This window comes from Amia ocellicauda, chromosome 5, assembly GCF_036373705.1.
Source record: "Amia ocellicauda isolate fAmiCal2 chromosome 5, fAmiCal2.hap1, whole genome shotgun sequence".
NCBI classification, from domain to species: domain Eukaryota; kingdom Metazoa; phylum Chordata; class Actinopteri; order Amiiformes; family Amiidae; genus Amia; species Amia ocellicauda.
In genome coordinates this window covers 14,362,608-14,387,531 of record NC_089854.1, presented here as the reverse complement: position 1 = coordinate 14,387,531, position 24,924 = coordinate 14,362,608, and the positions used below count along the sequence as shown (strand labels likewise).

Sequence of the window (24,924 nt, the reverse complement as noted above, 5' to 3'; positions counted from 1 at the left end):
CATCACCTTCATGCATTAAATTGAGGTATAAGCCTTTCAAGAGATATAAGCCAAGCGTCCTCACTGCCATATGGAGTTGGCATATGGGATTATTATGTGAGAGAAGTAGTAAAAGAGAAAAGTTCACAATTATGTTTTCCCCTGCTGGTTCAATTGATACTTGCACAAAACAAGAGGGACCCTCTTTGAAAACACTACAGAAAAGATGCAGTTTATAAGGTTTTTATTTTGGCTACACAAAGACGTGTTCAATTTGACTGGGGGTCTGGGGGAATTTTGTCTGGACATACAGTCATCCAACTGCAGAAACTAAACTTCAATCTAACTACACTTTAACTTAATGTGGTACCTCACTCCTTCAAGCAAGGATGCTACTTAGTTTTCATTTTGGAGATGTTGGGAGTACTTGTGCTGCATCCTGAATATTTAAAAATAATAACAACATCAATGGTTTCAGCACTTGCATGGCTCCATTTCCATGCCAGGGCAGGGATGCACAAACAATTCAGTCAACATCTATTTTCTTTCTCCTTCAATTTTTATCTCTCCCCATTAGTGTCCAGCTGACATCAAGAAAGTTCAATATTTCTTAATTGCAGTAGACTTTGCTTACTCAACCTAATTTATTTATTTATTTATTAGCAGACATCCTTATCCAGGGCGAACCTAATGTCAAAGAATGCAACTGAAAGGTTCACAGACATGAGAAAGTAGTACTGATATTCAAAAATTCAATTCAATTTAGTTTTACCAAAAAATCTGTGTATTTAAAATGAATCTCTCAAAACATTTTGACCATTTTGACTTCCTTTACTCCTGTGTATGGTTCCATCCCCTTCTTCCAATCCTCAAAGAAAACAAAAAGATTGCCCTTCTGCTTTTCAGTACAATGCTGAAGCGGGTAAGTGAATAGGACTTCCCCACAGTACACACACTTGCACACACATTACACAAAAAGAGAGTAATATTGTACAACCGAAGACTAACGATTCTACAACACTATAATAATACAATAAATGCAACAGATGCATGATTAAACGCAGTGTTCATTCTAACTTAGAATTACATTAGGACTGATTGGTTTTAATGAAGCGTGTATAAAGAAGTTTCAGATTCTTGTAACAGCTTGGTGTACTTAATTCAATTCAAAAGAAATATGTATACAAATCTGCATCACTTTTTCCAACTCCTACCACCCCCTAAAAGATAAACATCTTCAAAGTCAAACAAGCAGTTGCTCGCATTGCTTTTTTTTGGGCTTGTGCACCACATTGTTTGTCAGAACGCGTCTCCTCATGTGAGTGCACTGTAAGTTGAGATTGGAGGGGGTGGGGGTTGCTTTCCAAAACTAAATACTTACGTAAATACTTCTTAAATGTGTCGGCTTGACGGATGAGTACTAATAAGAAAGCTGAGCACTGAAAGGGGGCTAAACTGGTGACGCTCAGACAGCTCCACGCCGCACAAACAGGGCGTCCACATTGGTCGAGGACCCACCTCCTTTGCATGGTCGTAGGTGGAGTCCGAGAAATCGAGTTATTTATTAAGATGCCAGAAGAATTGCTGTAAAGTTTGGGAGAGCTTGGTTGGAGCAGTAATAGCAGCTGAAATTCAGACTGATTGTTATTGGGAATAAAGCTCCCGACCCATCAACACCATGCCTTCCGACTTTCTTACACCTTTCCTGGAGCTGGACGACGAGTTCTGCAAGGTAAGGACTGGAGGCTGGGCTCGGTTGACTCGCTTGTACGGGAATGTGGAATGAAGTTTGCTAAAGCTTCAGTTAAACTTTGTATCCAATTCATTTACGCACAACTTATTTACACCCAACAGGGTACACAGAATAACCTCTTATGTGAGCTCATTGATGCATTTGGTTTAAAAGTTATAAGGAAGGTTATTTTTAATGGATCATGGATTTTGTTGTTCAACATAATGAATTCTATCCTTCGGAGAGAACAAAAGCATCCTTTACGCATCACTGTGATTATTTGTTGAGTGTTGGTAGTTTTGTGGTGATTGTCTATTGTGAATTATAACATTGAAGATCGTAGTAGCCTATAGCATATATTTAGTAAACCTCCGACATCCCTATATTTTCCAAGATTGAGTCAAATGAATGGTTCTGATAAGTGGCGCTTTGCCTTTTAAAACGGGGCTGACCCTGCTAACACAGAGATGCCACAGCGAACTTGTAGCAACGTCATTTACGTTACGTTTACATTGTGTATTAGCTGGGGATACATTGACCGTACACGTATTATTGTCATTATAGCAATTGTTATATAGCCGGTTTCGTTTACAAATGAAGGTGCAAACAAAAATATTAATGCAAAACACAATAACTGAAAAGAAAGTAGACTACCATTCAATACTACGTGATATGGGACGTCTGAGTAAGAAAATCTGTCCTCCACCTATATATGTCTCCTTAAAGTAGCTACCTTTTAAATGCATCAAACCTTAAAACTAAGGTTTAGTTGTGATTTTTTTTTGTGGTTTTGTTTAGCTGTCCATTCTTTGTCCCACCTGCCACAAATAAGCTCTTGCTGAAATTAGTTCCCTTTTCTCCTCCTATAAAACCACGTGTGCTTTCACCCCATTGGGACTGCCTGGCTGTATCCCCAGTGGATTCGCTTCAAATAATTTCAAGTAACGGAATTTGTTTTCCTCTCTCCGGTCACAGAATTTCCTCAGCCTGGACATGACGGATGGCATTGCGCCCACCACCAAGAAGAGGACGGTGGGCTTCCAGCGCAGGCATTCCCTGTGCCCCGTCACGCTGCCCAACTCCAAGTTCAACAGCGGCAGCGTGGACCAGATCAGCGAGCCGGCGTGCTGGCCGCTGCAGCAGGGGAACCAAAACTGGAACCGAGAGCAGCTGCCCAGGTCGTGTCTCAACCAGATCCCCTTTCGGGTGGACCGCTCCGTGAGCATGATTGAGAGTCAGGTGAGCCACTTTGGCAGCGGTGGCCAGGTGCCCGTGCCGCCGCCCCCGCCACCTACCTTGCCACCCCCCGGCCTGGGCAGCAGCGCCACGTCCCTGTCCCCGTCCAAGTCGCCCGCTTCCACTCCCCCCATCTCGTCCCGCTACAAGACCGAGCTGTGTCGCACCTACGAGGAGAGCGGCAACTGCAAATACGGAGCCAAGTGTCAGTTCGCCCACGGCATGGACGAGCTGCGAGGGCTCAGCAGGCACCCCAAGTACAAAACGGAGCCGTGCCGCACTTTCCACACCATCGGCTTTTGCCCCTACGGCGCCCGCTGTCATTTCATCCACAACGCGGACGAGCAGCGCTCAGGGCCGGCTGGCAGCTCTCCGCCGCAGCAGCAGCAGATGCGCGACCGCCCCCAGCTGCTCCGTCAGAGCATCAGCTTCGCCGGCTTCTCATCCCAAGCGCTCTCCGGCTTCCAGAGTGTCCAGGAGCCGCTGACTTTCTCCAGGGCTTCATCCGTCTCCCCCCCGCCTTCCACCGGCAGCCCGGACCTGCTGTCCCCCATCTTCCCCGAGCCCGGAGCTCTGAAGCACAGCTATCCGTTCTGCGGGGACCTGGGCAGCGAGCAGCCCCTCACCCCTCGCTTCTATGCGGCGACGGACTCCAGCTGCACGAAGTGTGCTCAGCCGCCGGCGGCCCAAAACCGACACCGAACTGTCTTCAGCTTCCCCGGGCTGCCCCTGCTGCAGAGAAGCGCCTCCGCCGACTCCCTTTCCGACCAGGAGGGCTACACCAGCTCCAGCAGCCTCAGTGGCTCCGAATCGCCTAGCTTCGAGGGCAGACGCCTCCCCATTTTCAGCCGCCTGTCTGTGTCAGACGATTAAATGAACTTTTTTTTTTTTGCACATTGTATTATTTTGAAGCAGTTTTACCACTGCTTTGTTTCATATTGTATTTAGTTTTTAACCCGACACTGTATACTGTTGTATACCCTTTTAGCTCCTATATGGGTACTTTTTAAAAATAGCTTTATACTGTTTTTCTTATTGTCTTCCAGCAAGAAAACAAGAAAGTTCTATTTCTGAATTTTCTGTACCCATTTTGTTTGAGTGTACTAATTGTGGAAATAATAATCTAGGGCTTGAATAGGGACTAACCTTGATCATTTTAAACACGTGTTGCTATCACTTGAGTGTAGTGGCGTTGTATCTATGTAAAGTGCCATAAACACAGCTTAAAAAAAGTTTGAAATCAGTGGTTACCCCAAAGCAGGAGTCCTTGTAGTTTGTTACCAAAGCTGAGATAAGTAGAATATCTGGGGTTTTGTAGACACAATTAAGATTAAGTCTTATGTTTATTCCAAAATGTATGTAAAATGTAGCCTTTGGTAAAGGCATCTTTAAAGACAGTATTATTGACTAGCCTAACTTTAGTGTTTTGTACATTATGGATATTTATTTTTTTTGTTCTTAAACAGGGCTGTTCTTGTTTTCGAACACTGTGTGAAAGTGTCATTTTGTATTTTTTGAATGCAATGTTGAAGAAAGGCTTTACAGAATTAATCTTTGTTTAGGCTATTTTGTAGCTTTAAGAAAGAAGAGAAAAATAGACTTCCTTGAATGTAGGAAATTATCTCAGGATTTTGACGAAGTGTTAAGCTTCATTTTAAATGGAAAAATACAAACCGTAAAGTAACTTTTTTTTTTAATTATACATCAGCTTAATCTATATATGTGCGGAATATGTTCCCTCCCCTATCCGAAGGCCACAAATTGGTTATTTGCAAATATGACAAAGTAATATGATGGCAAATTCACCTAAAATGTGCTATTTCAATTTGATAATCCAAACTGAAGTGTTTATATATATATATATATATATATATATATATATAATCAATTTATGCAGCCCAGAAACACTAAACTGTGATAAAGACTGTTAACTTGCCTTTTCTATTAATACTGATCATGTCAAACATTTCTCTTAGCATTAATGAACTTCGAGGGAACATTCTTGTCTATCCCTTCGGCATACAAAGCTTTAAAATGTACAAAAAACTGAGAAATAAGCACAAATAATATTGTATTTGGTACCACATTGCCTAAGAAAAAAGTATTATATTTAGAAATTTCACATTCACAAAGTCAAGAATCAAGATTGTTTTCCTGGGTGAAAACTGTCATATTTAAGAAGCTTTCAGCAGAACTTGTTGAAGACAAAAGATGACAATGTGACCATTACATAAATTATGTATAGAGAATAAATTGTGGATATATTTTCATTTAAGTGCCTGAAGCATAAAACTTTAATGAAGGGCTAAACATCTTAAGGTTTTGTAAAATCCAGTTTTGTGTGTACATACATCTTTATATATTTTCTTTGTTTTCAACCTAGTGAGCTGAGTGCTTATTTCCTAGTGCCAACTTAGCCAAGAAACTGTGTTATTTGTAACTCTGCCTTAATTTTTTTTGACTGAAAACAAAAAAAAACAAGCTTTTGCATTTGTTAACTTAAAACTTATTTATTTTGTGTTGTTTTTAAAGCAAAAGGTATATATTTTTTGTTTATACTTTTTTCTTTTATAATTTAATGGTATTGTTTACATTCCATGGCATGGAAACCTTTTTTGTTTTCTTAATATATTTTTTACATTCTCGTTTTAAAATAAACCTTTTATTACAAAAAAAAAGTTTTTGTCTTGTAATTGAGCACTTACTGTAGAATGCAGAAGTCATTTGTCTTCTTTGATTGCATTTAGAGTTTGAAATGTTTGTTCATGAAGGAATAACATTACATAGTTATGTTTATAAATTGATAATTATAAAACAGACTGCAAAAATGCTTTTATTTATTTTGCATTGACACGTCCGTTTCTAATAAGGTTGGTTTTAAGTCATTACATCACTGCTCAGAAGAGAACCGAATGGCTATACTGTAATGTGTTCAGTACACTTGATAACACTGTACAGACTTGTCCCTCTGGTGCCAACACAAGAAGAGAAGAAGGGGAAAAAATGAACAGAAGTTTTCTAGTCTTTTCTTTTGAAAGCTGCATTGAGAAAACCAGGAATCTGTTGAAGAACCATCTAGCAGACAATAACTTTTCTGCACAGAGAGCCTCACAGAAGGGAGCGAGAATAAAAAGAGCCAACCAGGCATCCTTCGGAAACAGTCCTTTGTGTGAGCATTCAGTCTTTCTTAGCAACATCTGTATGCTAATGCAAGACATGTAAATGGAGTGGGGAAGAAGAGGAGGGGGGAGGAGGGGTAATTTGCAAGTCCATTCAGAGGCTAAAGGTCTTGAAAGCAGATTTATTAGTAGCCAGAGAGCAGGGGGGAAAATCTGCTGCATTGAATTGAGTGTCCAACTGTTTGCTGGGGGGAGCTCGGCTCTTTTCAAAGAGCATCTGACTGAGTCCTTTCACGTTGTCGCAAGCTACCACATAGGGAGCTTTTCAGACTTAAACTTTTACACAAGGCCCACTATCTCTGAGGTCTGTCCGTCACAATGCCACCATTAAGTCCAACTTTCGAGTAAGATATACATAAATAATAAAACCGCTCCCCAAATCCACTTTGGAGAATCTGGAAAATGTAATATCTGAGCTCTGGGACTATATAGCCTATCACTGTGGTCTTCTGAAACAAACACAGGCCTGACTTGACAAACCATTTAGCAGATATTGCACTGGTGCTACTTCCGTTCAGATATTAAATGTGAGTTTCAAAACCATTACACAAACTGCCTCTCTCTCTCGCTCTCTCTTTACATTCTTTGAAGGTTAGGAGCTGAAAACTTTTAATTTGCAAAGTCGCATTTTGTACATGTCACTGTTGTGATGTCTGATAAAGACTTCAGCTATTTTCTCCCCTCCCTGAAAAATAGAAGTCTGATTACCAAAAAGGACATATTGAATTTATGAGCTGCATGTCAGCAAACCTTGCAAAACTGCAGCAAATGTAGGCTTTACTTGTTTAATTTGCTTTTGTGATTGTTTCTATTTTTCAGGAGATATATGCTTGTGGAACAGAAAGCATATATATCAAAAGAGATTAAAAATCAGACTCTGTAACTCTAACTGAAATCTTATTTAATACAAAAAAGAGACAGTTATTTTCTTCTGACAATCAAATAACCCTGCATGTAAGAATGAGTTTTACTTACTTTCTAAATGTATGCTTAGTATCAGGGGATGTTTTTAAAGGCGCTACTGCCATCTGCTGGTTTCAGTATTTTGTATTCCATGCATATCTGTCAGCATAAACTAAATCAGCACCTCCAAACCGTTGCAAGCCTAAGAAACACCTTCTTTACAATGTTCATGTGGACTTTTTTTGGCAGCATGCAAACCATGCATCCAATTGGAGTTAAATTAAGTAATGGTCTAACTCTTACATTTGTGTTGATTAGAGGGTATTTTGATTGATTGATTATTTTGTTAAATACATTTTGTTAAACCTAAGTGGAGAAATAAGGGATATATTTTGGTCCAGGCATTGGATTTTGTTAGGTTTAGGGTTTCTTTAATACTGACTTAAAAGAAGTCACTTGGGTGTAGATATGGGTCTGGGATTTGATGTTTACTAGAGTTGTGGGTGAGGCTGTTGTTTGGCCTTAAAATGTGGCAGGAAACCTACTAATTTAATGCAAAGATAAAATAAAAATCCTACATCATTATAATAATAATAATAATAATAATAATAATTATTATTATTATTATTATTATTATTATTATTATTATTATTATTATTATTATTATTATTATTTCTGCCATTGACAGAAATATTGACATTTACAGTTGATGATTAAATAATAAATATCACAGGAACAAGGCCAAACATGTCCAAACTTGTAAAGAGACATCTCTGAAAATAGACTTCAATTCTGTACAACTAATTTAGCCCTACACTGATTTAAATAAGCTTGTAATATTGAAATTTTGAAATGATACATTAGCGATCAAATGAAACAATGTTGCGGTAGAAAGGGACCTTAGGCAGTGCGCCCTAAAGTTGCAGCTTCAGTCAAACTGCAATCCCGGCTGCACAAATACCGGTAGTTTTTGTTTGTATGTATTTGTTTGTGGTAGCTGGTGCTATACGTGATATCTCTCGGTGATATGATTCGTTTTGACTTGCATAAGACTTTCTTTCCAACCAACGTAATGACGTCATACGTCAATGAAGACAAGTGCGAGAGCTGTTAAACCGTACCGTACACACTGTATACCGATTAATCCGAAATCGAGTCACAGCGGCGCAAACAGCCGAAGCTCCAGTGGCGCAATCGGTTAGCGCGCGGTACTTATAGAGCAGTACAGCAGGGCGATGCCGAGGTTGTGAGTTCGAGCCTCACCTGGAGCAAGTGCTTTTACCACATAGGCATCAAATATAAAGTCGAGCTTGAAAAGCGAGATTGCCAATAAATACATAATAAAAATAATTATTATTTGTAGTAGTAAGTGCCTGTTTGTACAGTTACTGTTTTTAAGCAAAGCAATGAAAACTCACTTCTAATGTTCTCTGCTGTAGCATATACTTTGAGGCAATGTATGTCATTATACATACTGTGGTTGTTATAGTTATTTTTATTCTTATTTCTTAGCAGACACCCTTATCCAGGGCGACTTACAAAATATAAGCGCAATACAAAGTGCAAGAATACAGTTCAGTACAAAGCATCAACCATTACAAATTCAAATTTGCATTATACAAAGCAATTCAAAGCATAATACAAAGTATAATACATTTTACAACTTCCAATTTACACAAGTAAATACATTAAGTGAGGTCCTACATCCTGGACAGTAAAAGCTAAGTGCTGTCAAGATCACAGTCAAGGGCTACGGGAAAGGGAGCAACTGGGAAATCAATACCACTCCATCCGCTTCTTTCTTCCATTGCAGTGGCGAGTTTGTGTGAAAGCCGCTCTGTCAGTGCGCTCCTCAGCGGCGCCTGCGCGGCGGGATGCGCTTCAGTGTTGCAGCTGCTGCAATCATCTGCTCTCGCCTCGACTCTCAGCTGTAGCACCGAGGGCTTTGACCTGTTCTGCGCTTCATGGTACTATTAACATACTTCGGGAAAGAGAGGCAAAATAAACCCTTTCCTCGTACAAAAAATTATTTAAAAACAAAAATCCTATGCCTTAAAGCAGAGATCATTGTGTTCACTTGGCACACGCCTTCAATGTTAATGTCTGAACATTATTTGATTGATTGTTCCAACTTAAGATATACAAAAATACCTACATAATACATAAAAAATAAAAATAAAATAAAAAATACATCAAGTGTATCAGGCTGTTGGCGGAGACCGGAGCTAGATTTCACATTTTTTACCCATATTTCTCTGGTCCCATACATCATATAAAACCCTTATCAATATAGAATGAATGAATACGATGTCATGTACATTGATCTTGTTTAGATGTTCGTTTCTCAATTCAATACGAATTTATAAATGATTAACGGGTACAGTGTGCCCATGTGAAAACCAGCCCCGTCACCCGATACGGGGTTTATTGTCACAGTCATAGCAACAAGAACACAACCAATATATTATTGAAGAAATATTTATTTAATTGGACATTTATTGAACATTTTTACTGCACAACATTTAAAGATATCCTACAATCCGTAACCCCTTTCTGTCGGAGTCAGAACAAATAAGTAAATATGAGATGACTATGTATTCTTCTAGCTGCCTCTCCGGATGCTGTTACACATGAGCTATAAAAAAGCTATAAATTATATGAGCTATACATTTTTATTTATCTGTTTGTTGCATTCATTAGTTTAGAACTATTTTCTTTTATGGCATACACTTAAAACTATTAATCTAGTTTTAATTTGCCAAAATAGTCTTACACTGAAAAAAATGAATTGTGGGTCAAGTAAATTATACATATTTGATATTCTTTAATATTGTTTTTGTTACTTTTACTAAAATCACTTAAGACAAACTTAATTTTTGACAGATCAGAATTACTTCAAATATTTACATTTGAACAAAACAAGAAAGCTAGTAAAATGAAAAATGATTCTAAATAAGTAATGTTTCATTAATTTATTTTAGTTTGCCCAGCTAAATTAGTTACTTGAGCCATGTAAATTGCTTGGTTTGATACCAAGAATCCACTACGTTCATGAACGTTGAATCCATGAAGATTTGTTGAAAAGTAAATGACAAACTCTTGCAGGTGTTCTTCAGTTGCTGCTTAATTAATGCTTACTTCATTATTTCACTAAAACAAACTAATAAAAGTCAATCTTTAATTCAGTTATTATAGTCTAATTATATCAAGGAGTATAGAAGCGCAAGAGATGAGGGCTAATAGGCCGCTCCATTGCAACATCTGCGTGCAGCAGCAGAGCGACGCCTCCGCCATTTTGGACTGTGAATCCAGTACAACGTCCCTCCAACAAATTGCCGTATGAAAGTACAAACAAAATTATCAGTGTTTTATCCCCATATATTTAATGCCTGTACCGAAATAGCACGTGTTAAACAATTTATATATATAAATATTCAGACAAATGATTTACTTGCTTATTTAATTTGTTAAAGAATCAAAACAGAAATGTGTAAACATTCATTCAGAATTTCATTTATTAAACAACAAAAATGACAAACATGACAATAAAAGAATAAAAGATCTCAGACTCGGGCTCCAGCAGGGGGAGATGACCGTCCCCGGAGGTGGGTCCCATCATGGGATCCTGAGCTCCCCCAGATCTTGTATATGCCAGTTCTTATAGGCTTCCTCCTTGCCCCTCTGATGGACCTCCAGATTGACGTAGTCCCTCACAAGCACCATGCCCCTCCGCGCGATGACAATCGGGTCCAGCTCCTGCTTATTGAATAGACAGATATTCCGTCCCTCCCACAGGGCCTGCTTCACTGCGCAGACGACACGCCACCAGCACCTCAGGGTGGAAGATGTTAATCCCCTGGCAGGACCATATAAGATCTGCTGGGCGGTCGCCCGCGCAGGAACGGCAAACCTGTGGAGGAATGGAGAAAACAGGAGCCAGACCCTGTAGGCGGAGGGGCAATCTCTAAAGATGTGAGCCTCCGTCTCCTTCCCCAGGCAACCCTTATAGGGGCAGGTGTCATAAGGAGCTATGCCCCTTCTGTGCATGAACACTCGGGTGGGGAGACACCGACTCACAGCCATCCAGGAGACATCTTTCTGCGTATTTGTGAGGCAAACGTGCGTAGCGTTAGCCCAGATAAACCGGCAGGTTTCGGGAGGGAAATCTTCTATCCGGCTGGTCTCCTGGGTAGATCTCATCTGGCTACAGATGGTCTTATAATCCCAGGAGGCCAGCACGACTTTATGGAGGCCTACTTCGAGCGCAAAGGCTCGGAGCGCCCTGTAGAACGGCGGGGGATCCCACGAGTGCGGCCTGGTGTTATCCATGGGTAAACAGTGAAATACTGTTTATTAGGTTGAGTATTTTACATTTTACATAAATAAAAACAATTCAATTTTTAATACTTATGATTAAAAACATTAACATATCAATCCTTAAAATCACTTAAAAATTTTAAAATCTTTGTGATTTTAACAAAACTAAAACAATTAACTTTTAAAATAAATGTGCTCAAATCAACAAAACAAACGTGATAAAAGCAAAAACTGCACACCAACAAAAGAGTCAAATACATTGAAAATAACTGAAAATGCATTAAACAAATTAAAGAAACAATTAAAAAGTAAAAATAAAAAACAAACAAAAAAGGTCTAATGCATTTTAAATTAATCCAAAAACGGTCAATGTATTTGACAACAAAATATAACAAAACTCTACCAAAAACCCTGAACAATTGTGATTTAAAAACAACTAAATCTTTAAAAACAATTAAGATTCGTTATTTAAAATCTTTTTTTTTTTTTAAAACAATCATTCATAAATTCTTTAAAAGATCTTTAAAAGATCTTGGACTCGGGCTCCAGCAGGGGGAACTAACCGTCCCCGGAGGTGGGTCCCATCATGGGATCCTGAGCTCCCCCAGATCTTGTATGCGCCAGTTCTTATAGGCTTCCTCCTTGCCCCTCTGATGGACCTCCAGATTGACGTAGTCTTTTACAAACACCATGCCCCTCCGCGCGATGACGATCGGGTCCAGCTCCTGCTTATTGAACAAACAGATGTTCCGTCCCTCCCACAGTGCCTGCTTCACTGCGCAGACGACACGCCACCAGCACCTCAGGGTAGATGTTGAAATTCCCCTGGCCGGACCGTATAGGATCTGCTGGGCGGTCGCCCGCGCAGGAACGGCGAACCTGTGGAGGAACGGAGAAAACAGGAGCCAGACCCTGTGGGCGGAGGGGCACTCACTAAAGATGTGAGCCTCCGTCTCCTTCCCCAGGCAACCCTTATAGGGGCAGGTGTCATAAGGAGCTATGCCCCTTCTGTGCATGAACACTCGGGTGGGGAGACACCGACTCACAGCCATCCAGGAGACATCTTTCTGCGTGTTCGTGAGGCAAACGTGCGTAGCGTTAGCCCAGATAAACCGGCAGGTTTCGGGAGGGAAATCTTCTATCCGGCTGGTCTCCTGGGTAGATCTCATCTGGGGTCTTATAATCCCAGGAGGCCAGCACGACTTTATGGAGGCCTACTTCGAGCGCAAAGGCTCGGAGCGCCCTGTAGAACGGCGGGGGATCCCACGAGTGCGGCCTGGTGTTATCCATGGCGCAGAGGCCGAATGGTCTCAGGCTGCTGGCAAAATAAAAGCGGTTCATAAAACTCACTTTCTTGCCAGCAGCCTGGATGTTCTTGACCACATAGGCCAGCCCCTGCGCCTTTATCAGCCGCACAACGTCCGGGACCCCCCTGCCTCCATCCAGGGTACCCTTCACCATCTGCACTCTTTTCAGCCTCTCCATTTTGCTCCCCCAGACAAACCGAAATATAATTCGGGTCACTAGTTTTGCGATAACCTTGTCTGGGGGGAAGATCATTCCTACGTAGAGGAGTATCGGGAAGAGGATGGCCTTTACGATCAGCACCTTACCAGCCATCGTCAAGGTCCTTGTGCTCCAGCCGTGGATCTTCCTTTGGACCTTTGCTATGGCCTCCTCCCAGCTCCGGGTGCCCGTGTTGGTCCCGTCGATCGTGATCCCCAGAACCTTGATAAACGGCTTCACAGGGAACACGGTCGGCGGGCCCCGGCCGACAGGCCATGCCCTGGAGAGGTAGACCTCGCTCTTGGCCTTGTTCACAGCGGCCCCCGTCGCCCTGCAGAAGCCGTCCAGCAGTTCCTCGACCCTGGCCACGGACGGAGCGTCCGTGCAGACCACGGCCACGTCGTCCATATAGGCCAGGGCCTTCAGTTGCTCTCCGCCGGAACCCGGGAGATGGAAACCTGTCACCCGGACGTCCCGGCGGATCGCCTGCATGAACGGCTCCAAGCAGAGGACGTACAGCAGGGCCGACAGGGGACAACCCTGCCGGACCCCCGACCTGACCGGAAATGGTTCGGTCAGGTGGCGGTTCACAAGGACCCTGCTGCTTAGGCCGCTGTAGATGATCTTGACCCACTTCCTCAGGCCAAGAGCGAGACCCATCCTCTCCATAACAAGCTGCAGGTATTCGTGGCCCACTCTGTCGAAGGCTTTCTCCTGGTCCAAGCTGATTAGGACCAGGGGAAGCCCTCTCTCGTTCGAGTAGGCCACGACATCCCTGAGCAGCATGGCGTTGTCGGCCGCCGATCTCCCCCGGGCACCACAGACCTGGTCGGGACCCACGACTTGAGGGAGTGGCCGCTGCAGCCGGAGCGTCAGTGCTTTGGCCAGTATCTTGTAGTCGGTGCACAGGAGGCTGACTGGCCGCCAGTTCCTCAGATCTTTCGGGTCTCCCTTCTTATGAAGAAGGGAGAGGATACTCTTCTTCATCGAAGGGGCCAATCTGCCCTCTCTGTACATCGACCCCAGGACCTGGCCCAGATCTTCCTTAAGCACCTCCCAAAAGATCTTATAGAACTCAGCAGGGATCCCGTCGGGACCCGGTGTCCTTCCAGAGTTAAGACTCTTTATCACCTGGGAGAGTTCAGTGGTGGTGATCTCTGGATCCTCCTCCTCCTCCTCGTCCCCCTCATTGCGGGACTCCAACAGGGACAGAAAGTGATGGATCAGATTTTGATCCACCACCTTCTGGTCGTACAACTCCCTGTAGAAATCCCGCACCACTGTCTCAACAGCCTCTCTGCCCTCCACCTCTTGCCCCGAGGAGTCGATCATGGAGGACATTGCAGGCCACCTCTCCTTCGTTTTCTTGAAGAAGAAGCGGCTGCATTTCTCATCGTCCTCCATGATGCGGACCCTGGAAAGGACCTTGATCTTTTCTTGCTCCTCCCGATAGAGGGCGGAGAGACTCAGTTTGACCCGGGCCACCTCCTCAGCTAGGTCGAAGCCTCTGAGCTGTAAAAGACTCAGGTGCTGGAGGCGGGCGTTTAGATGGAAATATCTCGCCCGCCTCTCGCGAGCTTTCCGTTTCCCCAGCTGAATGAAGTAGCCCTTGGTTCTTTTCTTCATCATCTCCCACCACTCTATGGGAGAATCAAAAAGGTCCTTCAGGGTCCTCCACTCCTCGAGGCGTCTGCTAAAGGTCTTAATCACACGAGGGTCATCGAGCAGAGAGGTGTTGAGCTTCCAGACCCCAGGCCCCGACTCCCGTGTGCTCGGAATGAGCACCTCTGTCGTCAGGAGCCTGTGGTCTGAAAAGAAGACCGCCTCCGAAGACATGGCGGTCCTCTCCAGTGGCTTGCTGAGGAGGACGAGATCTATCCTGGAGAAGGAGGAGCCAGAAGAACTCACCCAGGTGAACAAGGGGACCAGGTCCCGACCTGCGTCGCAGAGTTCAAAGTCCTCCACGAACGCAGCGAGGTCCCTGCTGGATCTATCGTTGCGGGGCTTACTCCGGTCTACATCCCTCAGAGCACAGTTGAAATCACCTGAAATGATAACTGGCAAGGTGCCGATCAGGAGCGGGCGTAGCTGAGGGAGAAAGAGGACTCTCTCTCTCTGGCTGGTGGGGGCATAGACATTGACCAGCCTCAATACAGCCCCCTTGTATTTAAAATCGAGGCTGGCCAGTCTGCCCGCCTCTATAACCTTAAATGTTTTAACTGTTAAGAAGGGGTTTTTCAGGAGTACGGCAATCCCGTCCGCTCGGGACACATTGGACCCCGACCAGAAGGATTCTCCTAGGGTCCAAGTGTCCCGGAGATCTTTGTATTCTTTTTGGAACGGGATGCCGCACTCCTGCAAACAGATAATATCCGCCTTCATTCCAGCCAGAGAGTTTAAAACATCGGTCCTCTTTTTCACCTCAGCAATGCTCCTCACATTAATTGAAATAATGGTTAATGCCATAATGGCTGTGAGGGCAATTACCCGCTCCGTAACAATCATGTAAAGAAACCTTTCTCTTCCCCACTCCTCTCTTCTCCCTCACCTAGCTTAGCGCTAGCACCCATCATTTCAATCATTTGCCTCACCGCTTGATCCTCTAGGAAGACTATGGGGGGGGCTCGGCTCCCGCCACCCGGTAAGGCTGGCAAAACTCCACTGGGCTCAGGGCCCAGTGAAATACTGTTTATTGGGTTAAGTATTTTACATTGCATGAATAAAAACAATTCAATATTTAATACTTATGATTAAAATCGTTAAAATACCAATCCTTAAAATCACTTAAAATTTTTAAAATCTTTGTGATTTTTAACAAAACTAGAACAATTAACTTTAAAATAAACGTGCTCAAATCAAATAAAAAAAACGTGATAAAAGCAAAAACTGCACACCAACAAAAAGGGCCCAGTGAAAGGCAAGACTATGTTTACTATCGAACTGATAGTTGTTGCAGTTCATTGATGAGCATAACTTTCTGTTGTTTTTCCACTTTGACTTGGCTTTTGAGCTCATGGTGTCGGTACTGGGTTGTGTGCTGTGTAACTGTTGTCCCACAGTCCAAAATGGCGGCAGTGCGACTGCTGCACCATCTAGCGGTTGTCAAAAAAGCACCAGAGCTTCGTCTCTTGTGCTTCTATACTCTTTGAATACAGTGTGGCATACATAGAAAGCCAGAGCCGCCCAGGGTCATTACTATATGGAGGTGCTCCCGCAGGGGATGCTGGGAGATAGATAGACCAATGTGAACCAAGGTGAACCAATCTCTAGGCTTGATAGCATGAGACATGGCACGCAGGGTGAGCATCTTGAAATGCAACACCTTGAGGTGGCGATTCAGGTACCTCAGATCCAAGATGGGGCAGAAACCGTCATCTTTTTTGGGCACAAGGAAGTATGGGCAATAGAATCCCTCATGCTGTCCCGGAGGGGGCAATTTGTGGTTGACGTGGATAGTGGCGATTTCAACGCAAAGCACCACACTGCAATGGGTCCCTCACTCGCGTCCACACCGCGTCTCTGAAAGGGGGTGGATGGGTCTGGAACTGCAGGGAGTAGCCAACTATTATTATTTGGCAGAGGTGCCAATTGGAGAGTTGCTGGGGGTTGTATGGGTGGGCCAGAGGCTGCTGGAACGCTTCAGGGTTTGCAGCGCAGGTTTTGCAGTGGCTCCTGGCGTTTGGCCTGGCTCTACCGTGGCGGGCCTGGGTAGGCACCTGCCTGGAGGTGAGTCGCTTGCGCAGGTCAGCAGGAGCGTGGGGCTGCTGCTGCCTGGGGGCTGGCCTTCTAGGCCCTGCAGGTTGTCTGCAGGCCTGGCCCACAGGTGCTGCTTTGGCCCACAGGTGCTGCTTGGGGGTATAGTCACCCGGGGTCCACTGGCCAGGGAATCTGGAGAGACTCCACAGCCCACTTGTTAACTGCCCAGAACTCGGCCTGATGGCCTGCCAAAGCAGGAACAAGAGTCTCACCTGTGGGGGGAGGAGGAGGGGAAGCCACATCCTGATATAATCTCCCGAGGTCACCTGCTGACTGTCCTCCTCCGCAGAGTGGAGAGACAGCCTCCCCTCAGACTCCATAGACACTGCCACTGGAATGGCAGGTGGAGGAGGAGGAGGATGGAGAGCCGCTCGGGCCGCCTGCGCAGTAATTATGGCGCAGATCTGGTCCTTCCTGGTGTTGAGAGTAAGGATGGCAGCATCCCGCACCCGTCTGCAGAGCTCGGGCCCCTGCACCAGCGTCTTGGTGGAGATGAGACTGACGGTGAGGAAGAGGAGGGGGAGGGGGCCCAGGGATGCCTCTCCGCAGGCCTCCCTCTCTGTCCCCTAATTGTCATGGCCAGCAGTGGGACAGAAGCCCCAGCAGTCACTGGCCTGACAGAGCTGACAGAGGGGCTAATGCCTAGGTGGAAAGCAGGATCCACCGAAGCCCTGCCCTCTCTTGGAGAGGAGGACAGCCTGACAATGTGGCAGCGACGCTGGCTTCCAGGATGTGACTGGGACCCCACACGCACACATGTGCGCCTGAGCAGACGACATCACCACTCCAAGCAGGTAATGTGCGGTGGCCACAAGTGGCACAGCGGCAGGGCTGGGAGGAGGAGGAGGAACGGGGTCTCTCCATCCCGTCAGTGAGCGCGCAGCGAGTGTGCAGCAAGTGCTCCGGTCAGCGTGGGTATCAAAGACACACCAGCAGCTGAGGTACTCTCGTGACAGTGGAGTGCCTAGCGTGACTTGCCGCCGTAAGCACGTCTCCACTGGCAACGCAGCACAACACAGTGGGGGAGGGGCACTACACACACGTTACTGCACTGGGGCACTGGGTCGAAAAACCAAGGAACACTTCTACCAAGTCTACCATATTATTATTATTATTATTATTATTATTATTATTATTATTATTATTATTATTATTATTAATAACAAAACAGCGTGGCTAATTTAAATAAAATTAATATAGCACAACAACACACAACTGTAGCGAATCGGTGGGTGGATCGTACTTTGCCAGCCGAAAAACGCAATTTCTGTTTTTTATTCTCAAACACAGAAGCTCTCACCTGTCCTGTCGAACCAAGGTGAAGGGTAAAAAGAGAAAGTCTTTGTGCAGACGTCACCTTTTATACAAACAGGAAGTGGAAGGGTCCTGTTTGAGTGATGTGCACAAGGGCCAATGGCAGCTTTGATAGACAAATGTCTTCGATACGTTCCAGCGCGCATGCTGAAAGCCCTTCGCCCTTAGGCAGCTTCTAATTTGAAAGATAACCAGGGAATTAAGTTGGTGGGGTACATAAGCAGCACAATTGCGTTTAACATGTGTTCACACGCAAATTGTTAAACGTCTACTGCTCTGGAACTATAAAGCCTAGTGCCCTGACTTTGCATATCATACATACACTCACCTAAAGGATTATTAGGAACACCATACTAATACTGTGTTTGACCCCCTTTCGCCTTCAGAACTGCCTTAATTCTACGTGGCATTGATTCAACAAGGTGCTGAAAGCATTCTTTAGAAATGTTGGCCCATATTGATAGGATAGCATCTTGCAGTTGATGGAGATTTGTGGGATGCACATCCAGGGCACGAAGCTCCCGTTCCACCACATCCCAAAGATGCTCTATTGGGTTGAGATCTGGTGACTGTGGGGGCCATTGTAGTACAGTGAACTCATTGTCATGTTCAAGAAACCAATTTGAAATGATTCGACCTTTGTGACATGGTGCATTATCCTGCTGGAAGTAGCCATCAGAGGTCATAAAGGGATGGACATGGTCAGAAACAATGCTCAGGTAGGCCGTGGCATTTAAACGATGCCCAATTGGCACTAAGGGGCCTAAAGTGTGCCAAGAAAACATCCCCCACACCATTACACCACCACCACCAGCCTGCACAGTGGCATGATGGATCCATGTTCTCATTCTGTTTACGCCAAATTCTGAATCTACCATCTGAATGTCTCAACAGAAATCGAGACTCATCAGACCAGGCAACATTTTTCCAGTCTTCAACTGTCCAATTTTGGTGAGCTTGTGCAAATTGTAGCCTCTTTTTCCTATTTGTAGTGGAGATGAGTGGTACCCGGTGGGGTCTTCTGCTGTTGTAGCCCATCTGCCTCAAGGTTGTACGTGTTGTGGCTTCACAAATGCTTTGCTGCATACCTCGGTTGTAACGAGTGGTTATTTCAGTCAAAGTTGCTCTTCTATCAGCTTGAATCAGTCGGCCCATTCTCCTCTGACCTCTAGCATCAACAAGGCATTTTCGCCTACAGGACTGCCGCATACTGGATGTTTTTTCCTTTTCACACCATTCTTTGTAAACCCTAGAAATGGTTGTGCGTGAAAAACCCAGTAACTGAGCAGATTGTGAAATACTCAGACTGGCCCGTCTTGCACCAACAACCATGCCACGCTCAAAATTGCTTAAATCACCTTTCTTTCCCATTCAGACATTCAGTTTGGAGTTCAGGAGATTGTCTTGACCAGGACCACACCCCTAAATGCATTGAAGCAACTGCCATGTGATTGGTTGATTAGATAATTGCATTAATGAGAAATTGAACAGGTGTTCCTAATAATCCTTTAGGTGAGTGTAGATACTGCTATCTATCACATCTGCAAGAGGCAAGTGACTGTGTGCAGCCAAAAGCAAATGACTGTGCACGTATGCAAAATACACATATTTACAAACACATTCAATTTGACCCCACAAAAATCCCATAAGCCAGATTCAAAAACTCACCGAACAATAATAAATGACAATGTTAGGCTTGATTGTAGTGAGTTTTGTCACCAACGGTGACACAGCATGGTGGCCATGATGCTTAAGGCTGTTACGTGCATGCGTACGTTCTGGCCACTGGCGGGGTGCTCTGTGTTCTTTTGTCCTCCTATTCCTATTGTACACAGGTGTCCAGCTGTGATTGGTTCTTGTCCCCGTCACTCAACTCCGCTGTTCCTGTCCAATCAGATGTCTCCAACTACTGCTTAAATACCCCGTCATTCCTCCATTTCGAGAGACTACCGATTGTAACGCCATTTCGTGTTGCTACCCTGATTGTTTTTCCTTGTTTACTTTGTATTCTGTATTGTGCTCTGTTCAGGGAAGAATGGGTAGATAGGTGAGATACCCATGGGTTTACATGGTTACACATAGGGATATATGTTGTCTAGCACATTTGATATTTAGGTAGGGGCGGTGATCACCGCTCTGTACTAGTTGTTAGGTTTAGATAGTTTAGTTAGTGTAGTTAGTGTAGCTAGTTAGGGTCATCCTACAAATCCAAATCAGGTAGTGGTGTACTCTTTTAGACTAGCTTAGATAGGTTTTGTTTTGTTTCAGTGTTAGCCGAGTTAGTTTTCCTCTGTATATTTGTTCATCGTTTGTATCATTATCATCACGTGTTTTTGTATACTGTACATACTTATATACTCCCCTCCCCATTGTAAATAAACCCTTCTTTTATATATATATAATCTTATTGATATTGTGTTGGTTTTTGCACTCCCTTCACTCTCCCACTAATGCATTTGTGTATTTTATGTTACGTTCCCCATATCCCCTTACATCAGCCACTTGGGGTCGTAACAAAGGCCCTGTCACACCCAGCAGTGAATATCTACAGAACCGTCAAGCTTAAGGCACTTACATTCTCAGTGATTAACACTAGTACAAACATCTGTCAAAGTTGATGAAGCCAAGTTGATAGGACACAAAACACGGCTGCTGTACACCAATCAAAATGACAGCTGCACATGTCAGTCACATCATGACATTCCTTATGTACACCTCTACCTCCATCATGTGGAAATTGCATTCTTCATCTTGAATGACACAAGAATGAAAACGTCACTTATATGCTAGAATTAAATGAAAAATACAATGGTACTCAGTGTTGGAAGGGTTACTTTTAAAAAGTATTCCGTTACAGAATACTGATTACCTTGTTTTGAAAATAATCTGTAACCTAATCCAATACATTACTCCAAGTCAGTAACGTAATCAGAAAACTTTTAGATTACTTTTGGAATACTTTTTTCCCTTTATTAAAAAACAAAAGCAGCTGAGTTCAAGAAGTTAAACAAAATGTACTACACATTCTAATATGGATGACAAATTGAAATTGTTTGTTTTTATCCACATTACACACAATTAAAATGGTAATTAAGATTTGCATCGGTTTAATTTTCTTGAATATTATACTTTGTATTTTGTAGTGTATGCATTTTTATGCATTTTTTTTTATCTATGAGAAACGCAGTCACAAGTTTCAAATCACCCGGCACCGAAAACACACATTGAAGTAAATGCAATTAAGGCGGTATTTTAAAAGTATCAATTCATGTTATGCATCTTGTTTCTGCAATTAACACATTATTAAGTGATATCTATTGGTTTGTAAAAGTTTAAAGGTTTGATATGTCAGGATCCCTGGATCCCTCTCTGTTAAAGAACACGGCACGGCACGGGTTAGGACGAGTTTATTCAGTTTATGTGATTTCTTTTGTTTTAGACTATTAACACGTTGTATGTTGTTATTTTGGTATTATATTCAATATTTTATTGTTAAGATCACAGAACCAGCTAGGATACACAGGAACTATTTTTAATTTACATGTATTTATCTTAAATTTGGATAGGATAACGTATTTCTGCAAATGCAAACTATTGATAACGCTTTTGTTTATACTATGCCTTTGCTGCCGTTTTGCTTATTATGCTTTCATAAAAATACGTAATTATTAAATCGTATTTCTTATCATTTTTATTAAAATGCATATTTTCTACTCTCATGTCAAGTATAATTCTCTTAAGGCTGCACACATTTACTTCAACGAGTTAAATCCCTATTAACACAATGTTGCCACAATGTTGTAGAAACCTAATTTGTGTTGGTACAACGAGGTAGAACTGTGTGTTACTTCCATTCTGTTGCCTGTTGTACAATGGTGCCGAATCAGCCGCTCTTTGGCCAGAGACGGGTAAATCAAAACTATGTTGCAAAAATACTAACCGTGCGTCCCTTCAGATTCGCGCAATTTACTTACACTTGTACACTTTCATGTAAATGATGTATAAGTAATCAGTAATCTCTTACTCTTTTTAAAAAGTATCGGTAATCAGAATACTCGTCTGACAGGAATAACTGTAACCGGAATACAAGTATTAAAATTCTGTAATCTGATTACGTAACACGGCTACTTGTATTCTGTTACTCCCCAACCCTGATGGTACCTTACATAATTGATGCATGCAAACAAGAAATTAATATTATAGTCCACTGAGATTGAAATATACACTTCAAATGACAAAAGATTGAAAACCTCAAATGTATACTACATTGGATTGAAATTGAAAATTACAAATTTAATAACACATGCATTTAAACTACAAATGCCTGCTAAAATCTGAAACCTACTGATACAGCTTGGAAGCCTTAAAAGTTGCATGCAACTTCTAGTTATTATTATTATTATTATTATTATTATTATTATTATTATATATTTTTTAATTATTATTATTATTAGCAAACAACAACACAAATATTTAAACAAGACATTTATAATCTGTGATAAAAGGTCAACCAAAGTTGCATTCAGCTACCTAATGATTGTACAACAACAAGAACAACAAAACAGGTCCACACCCTGAAGGTCCAAAGTTTGTGTCCGGGTTTCCCCTTTTAATGTCTGTTTAATCTCACATGCTATTAGTATAAGAATACTTAGATATGCTTTGCCTGATGAAACCTGAATGGGGATGTCGGTCACAAGTACCAGTGTCTGCAGGAATTAAAGTCTGTTATTACAAGGCCCAAGACAGCTGGGCTTGCGGACGTGAGATGTTTCATGTCGTTATGGCTATTACTAGTTACATAAATAAAATGTCATTCTGAAGTTCCTTGGAAAGTGTGTGGGCTGCAAAAACATGTTTGTTCTGAGCACTGTTAGCACTTTAATCCTCAATTCAATTACACAATCATGAGTACGTGACAATTGTTTTAACACAGTGTCCGTAGTGACGTATTTTTCAGTGAATCATGTTATTTGATTAAGATAACATATTTGCACTCCATTTTGAAAAGTATATCTGAATTGAAGTCTGCAGAAAAAGAGTAGGTAAGTGAATACTCCTTTTCTATAAAACTACAAGTGGGACATTTTACAAATAAATGTGGTCAAGCAGAAGTAGCAGAAAAAAGGCAATTTGTCCCCGGGGTGAAAGGAAGTACTTTGCTTGTTCCAGGGATAGCCTTTTGTGTAATGTGGTTACGATCTTGAAATTCAATTCCATGAATCAGGAAATACAGTGCCCAGCGATGGACTGGCGTCCTGTCCTGGGTGTATCCCTGCCTTGCGCCCTATGCCTGCCAGGATTGGCTCTGGCTTCCCCGCAACCCTCACCAGGATAAGCAGTTTCAAAAATGGATGGATGACTTTTCCTAGAAGTTTTACTTAACATTGGCCAATGGAAGCGCTAGTCGTGTTAATTTTAATAATATGCTTAATCCCTGCAGAGCTGTTCTGTACTATGTTCAAGAAGAAGAAGAAAAAAAAAGCTGTGCTGTTGTAAGGAAGCTATATTTCACACACCCACATATGTAAAGCCACTAGGAATTACTTACCTGAGGTAAAAGGACAGAACTCGTTCTGCTAGTGTTCCAGGGTAAAGTTTTCTTTGTATCACCAGTATATAATGTGATACCTCAGAGAACAGTGTGTCATGCAAACCTTATTCAGAGGGACCTGATCACATTCTACCAGCTTGATGATTCCATCTCACAAAGCTATAAAACAAAAATTTCAAGAATAATGGCACTGTAAACATTCAATGACTCTAAGCAGTCGTCTGCCCACAACATACTTCTACTGGTAGTAGGGACAAGGAAGAAAATAGCACACATTCTCTGTGCTTTAGTTGCAATCTATCAAAAGAATGTTGACAGTCATTACAGGATATTAAATGGATTGTGAACAGTTTTTGTGAGGCGTTTGTTATGGTATTGATACTATTGTGTAAAGCTTTGACGCCCAATGCTGTTCGGTGGGTCATTCAGTTTAATAAGGAGCATTGATTAACCTTAAAAGCGCCAACATATTTTGCCCCCTAAAACCATGAAGCATGATTCATCACTCCAGAGAACGTGTTTCCACTGCTCCAGAGTCCCATGGTGGTGCGCTTTACACCACTCCAGCCGATGCTTGGCATTGCGCATGCTGATCTTAGGCTTATGTGCAGCTGCTTGGCCATGGAAACTCATTTCACAAAGCTCCCGACAAACAGTTCTTGTGCTGATGCTGCTTCCAGAGGCAGTTTGGAACTCGGTATTGATTGTTGCAATAATGTGTGCTTCAGCACTCGGCAGTCCCGTTCTGTGAGTTTGTGTGGCCTACCACTTTGTGGCTGAACTGTTGCTGCTCTTAGATGATTCCACTTCACAATAACAGCACTTAAAGTTGACTGGGGCAGCTCTAGCAGGACAGACATTTTACGAACTGATTCGTTGGAAATTTGGCATCCTATGAGTGTGCCACGTTGTAAGTCACTGAGCTCTTCAGTATGGCCCATTCTACTACCAATGTTTGTCTATGGAGAATGCATGACTGTGCTTGATTTTATACACCTGTCAGCAATTGGTGTTGCTGAAATTGCTGAATCCACTAATTAGAAGGGGTGTCCACATAGTTTTGACCATGTAGTGTATAAATAGATATTTAGTGTTCAGTTGATGTTCATAAACTAACATGAGTATCCCATCTTTCATATGCAATTGGAACCTAGATGATAGCCCAAAACATTCCAAAGTTAGAGCTTAAAATGTATAGATGTTGTTGACAGTATTGATTTTTTCCTAGTGTTTAAAATGGACACACGAGAGATTGTTTTCAGTACTCCACATTAACACAAAAATCATAGCAAATGTTCTACAATTTCAGAAAGAGTTTCAGAGTTCTGACATTTTTTAACCCTGGGGTTTTAAAATAACCCTCATTGGCACCTTTAGGGTTAAACCATTCGCGTTTTATCAGTGATATCTTTTCAGAGGTTTTTGAACAGTAATCCAGCCAAGAGAAA

The 24,924-nt window shown here is 42.7% G+C and overlaps 1 protein-coding gene and 1 non-coding gene across 2 annotated transcripts; both read left to right on the top strand.

Moving 5' to 3' along the window:
• The first annotated feature begins 1,522 nt into the window (after positions 1 to 1,522).
• On the top strand, positions 1,523 to 5,619 carry LOC136749552 (mRNA decay activator protein ZFP36L1). Its single transcript, XM_066703961.1, has 2 exons — positions 1,523 to 1,711; positions 2,687 to 5,619. The coding sequence occupies exons 1-2, from the start codon at positions 1,658 to 1,660 to the stop codon at positions 3,818 to 3,820; spliced, it is 1,188 nt and encodes a 395-aa protein (XP_066560058.1). The 5' UTR covers positions 1,523 to 1,657; the 3' UTR covers positions 3,821 to 5,619.
• Positions 5,620 to 8,208: 2,589 nt separating this feature from the next.
• trnai-uau (transfer RNA isoleucine (anticodon UAU)) lies at positions 8,209 to 8,300 on the top strand. The gene is given in 2 exon segments: positions 8,209 to 8,246; positions 8,265 to 8,300. It is a non-coding gene; the product is annotated as a tRNA-Ile (tRNA).
• Positions 8,301 to 24,924: the final 16,624 nt, after the last annotated feature.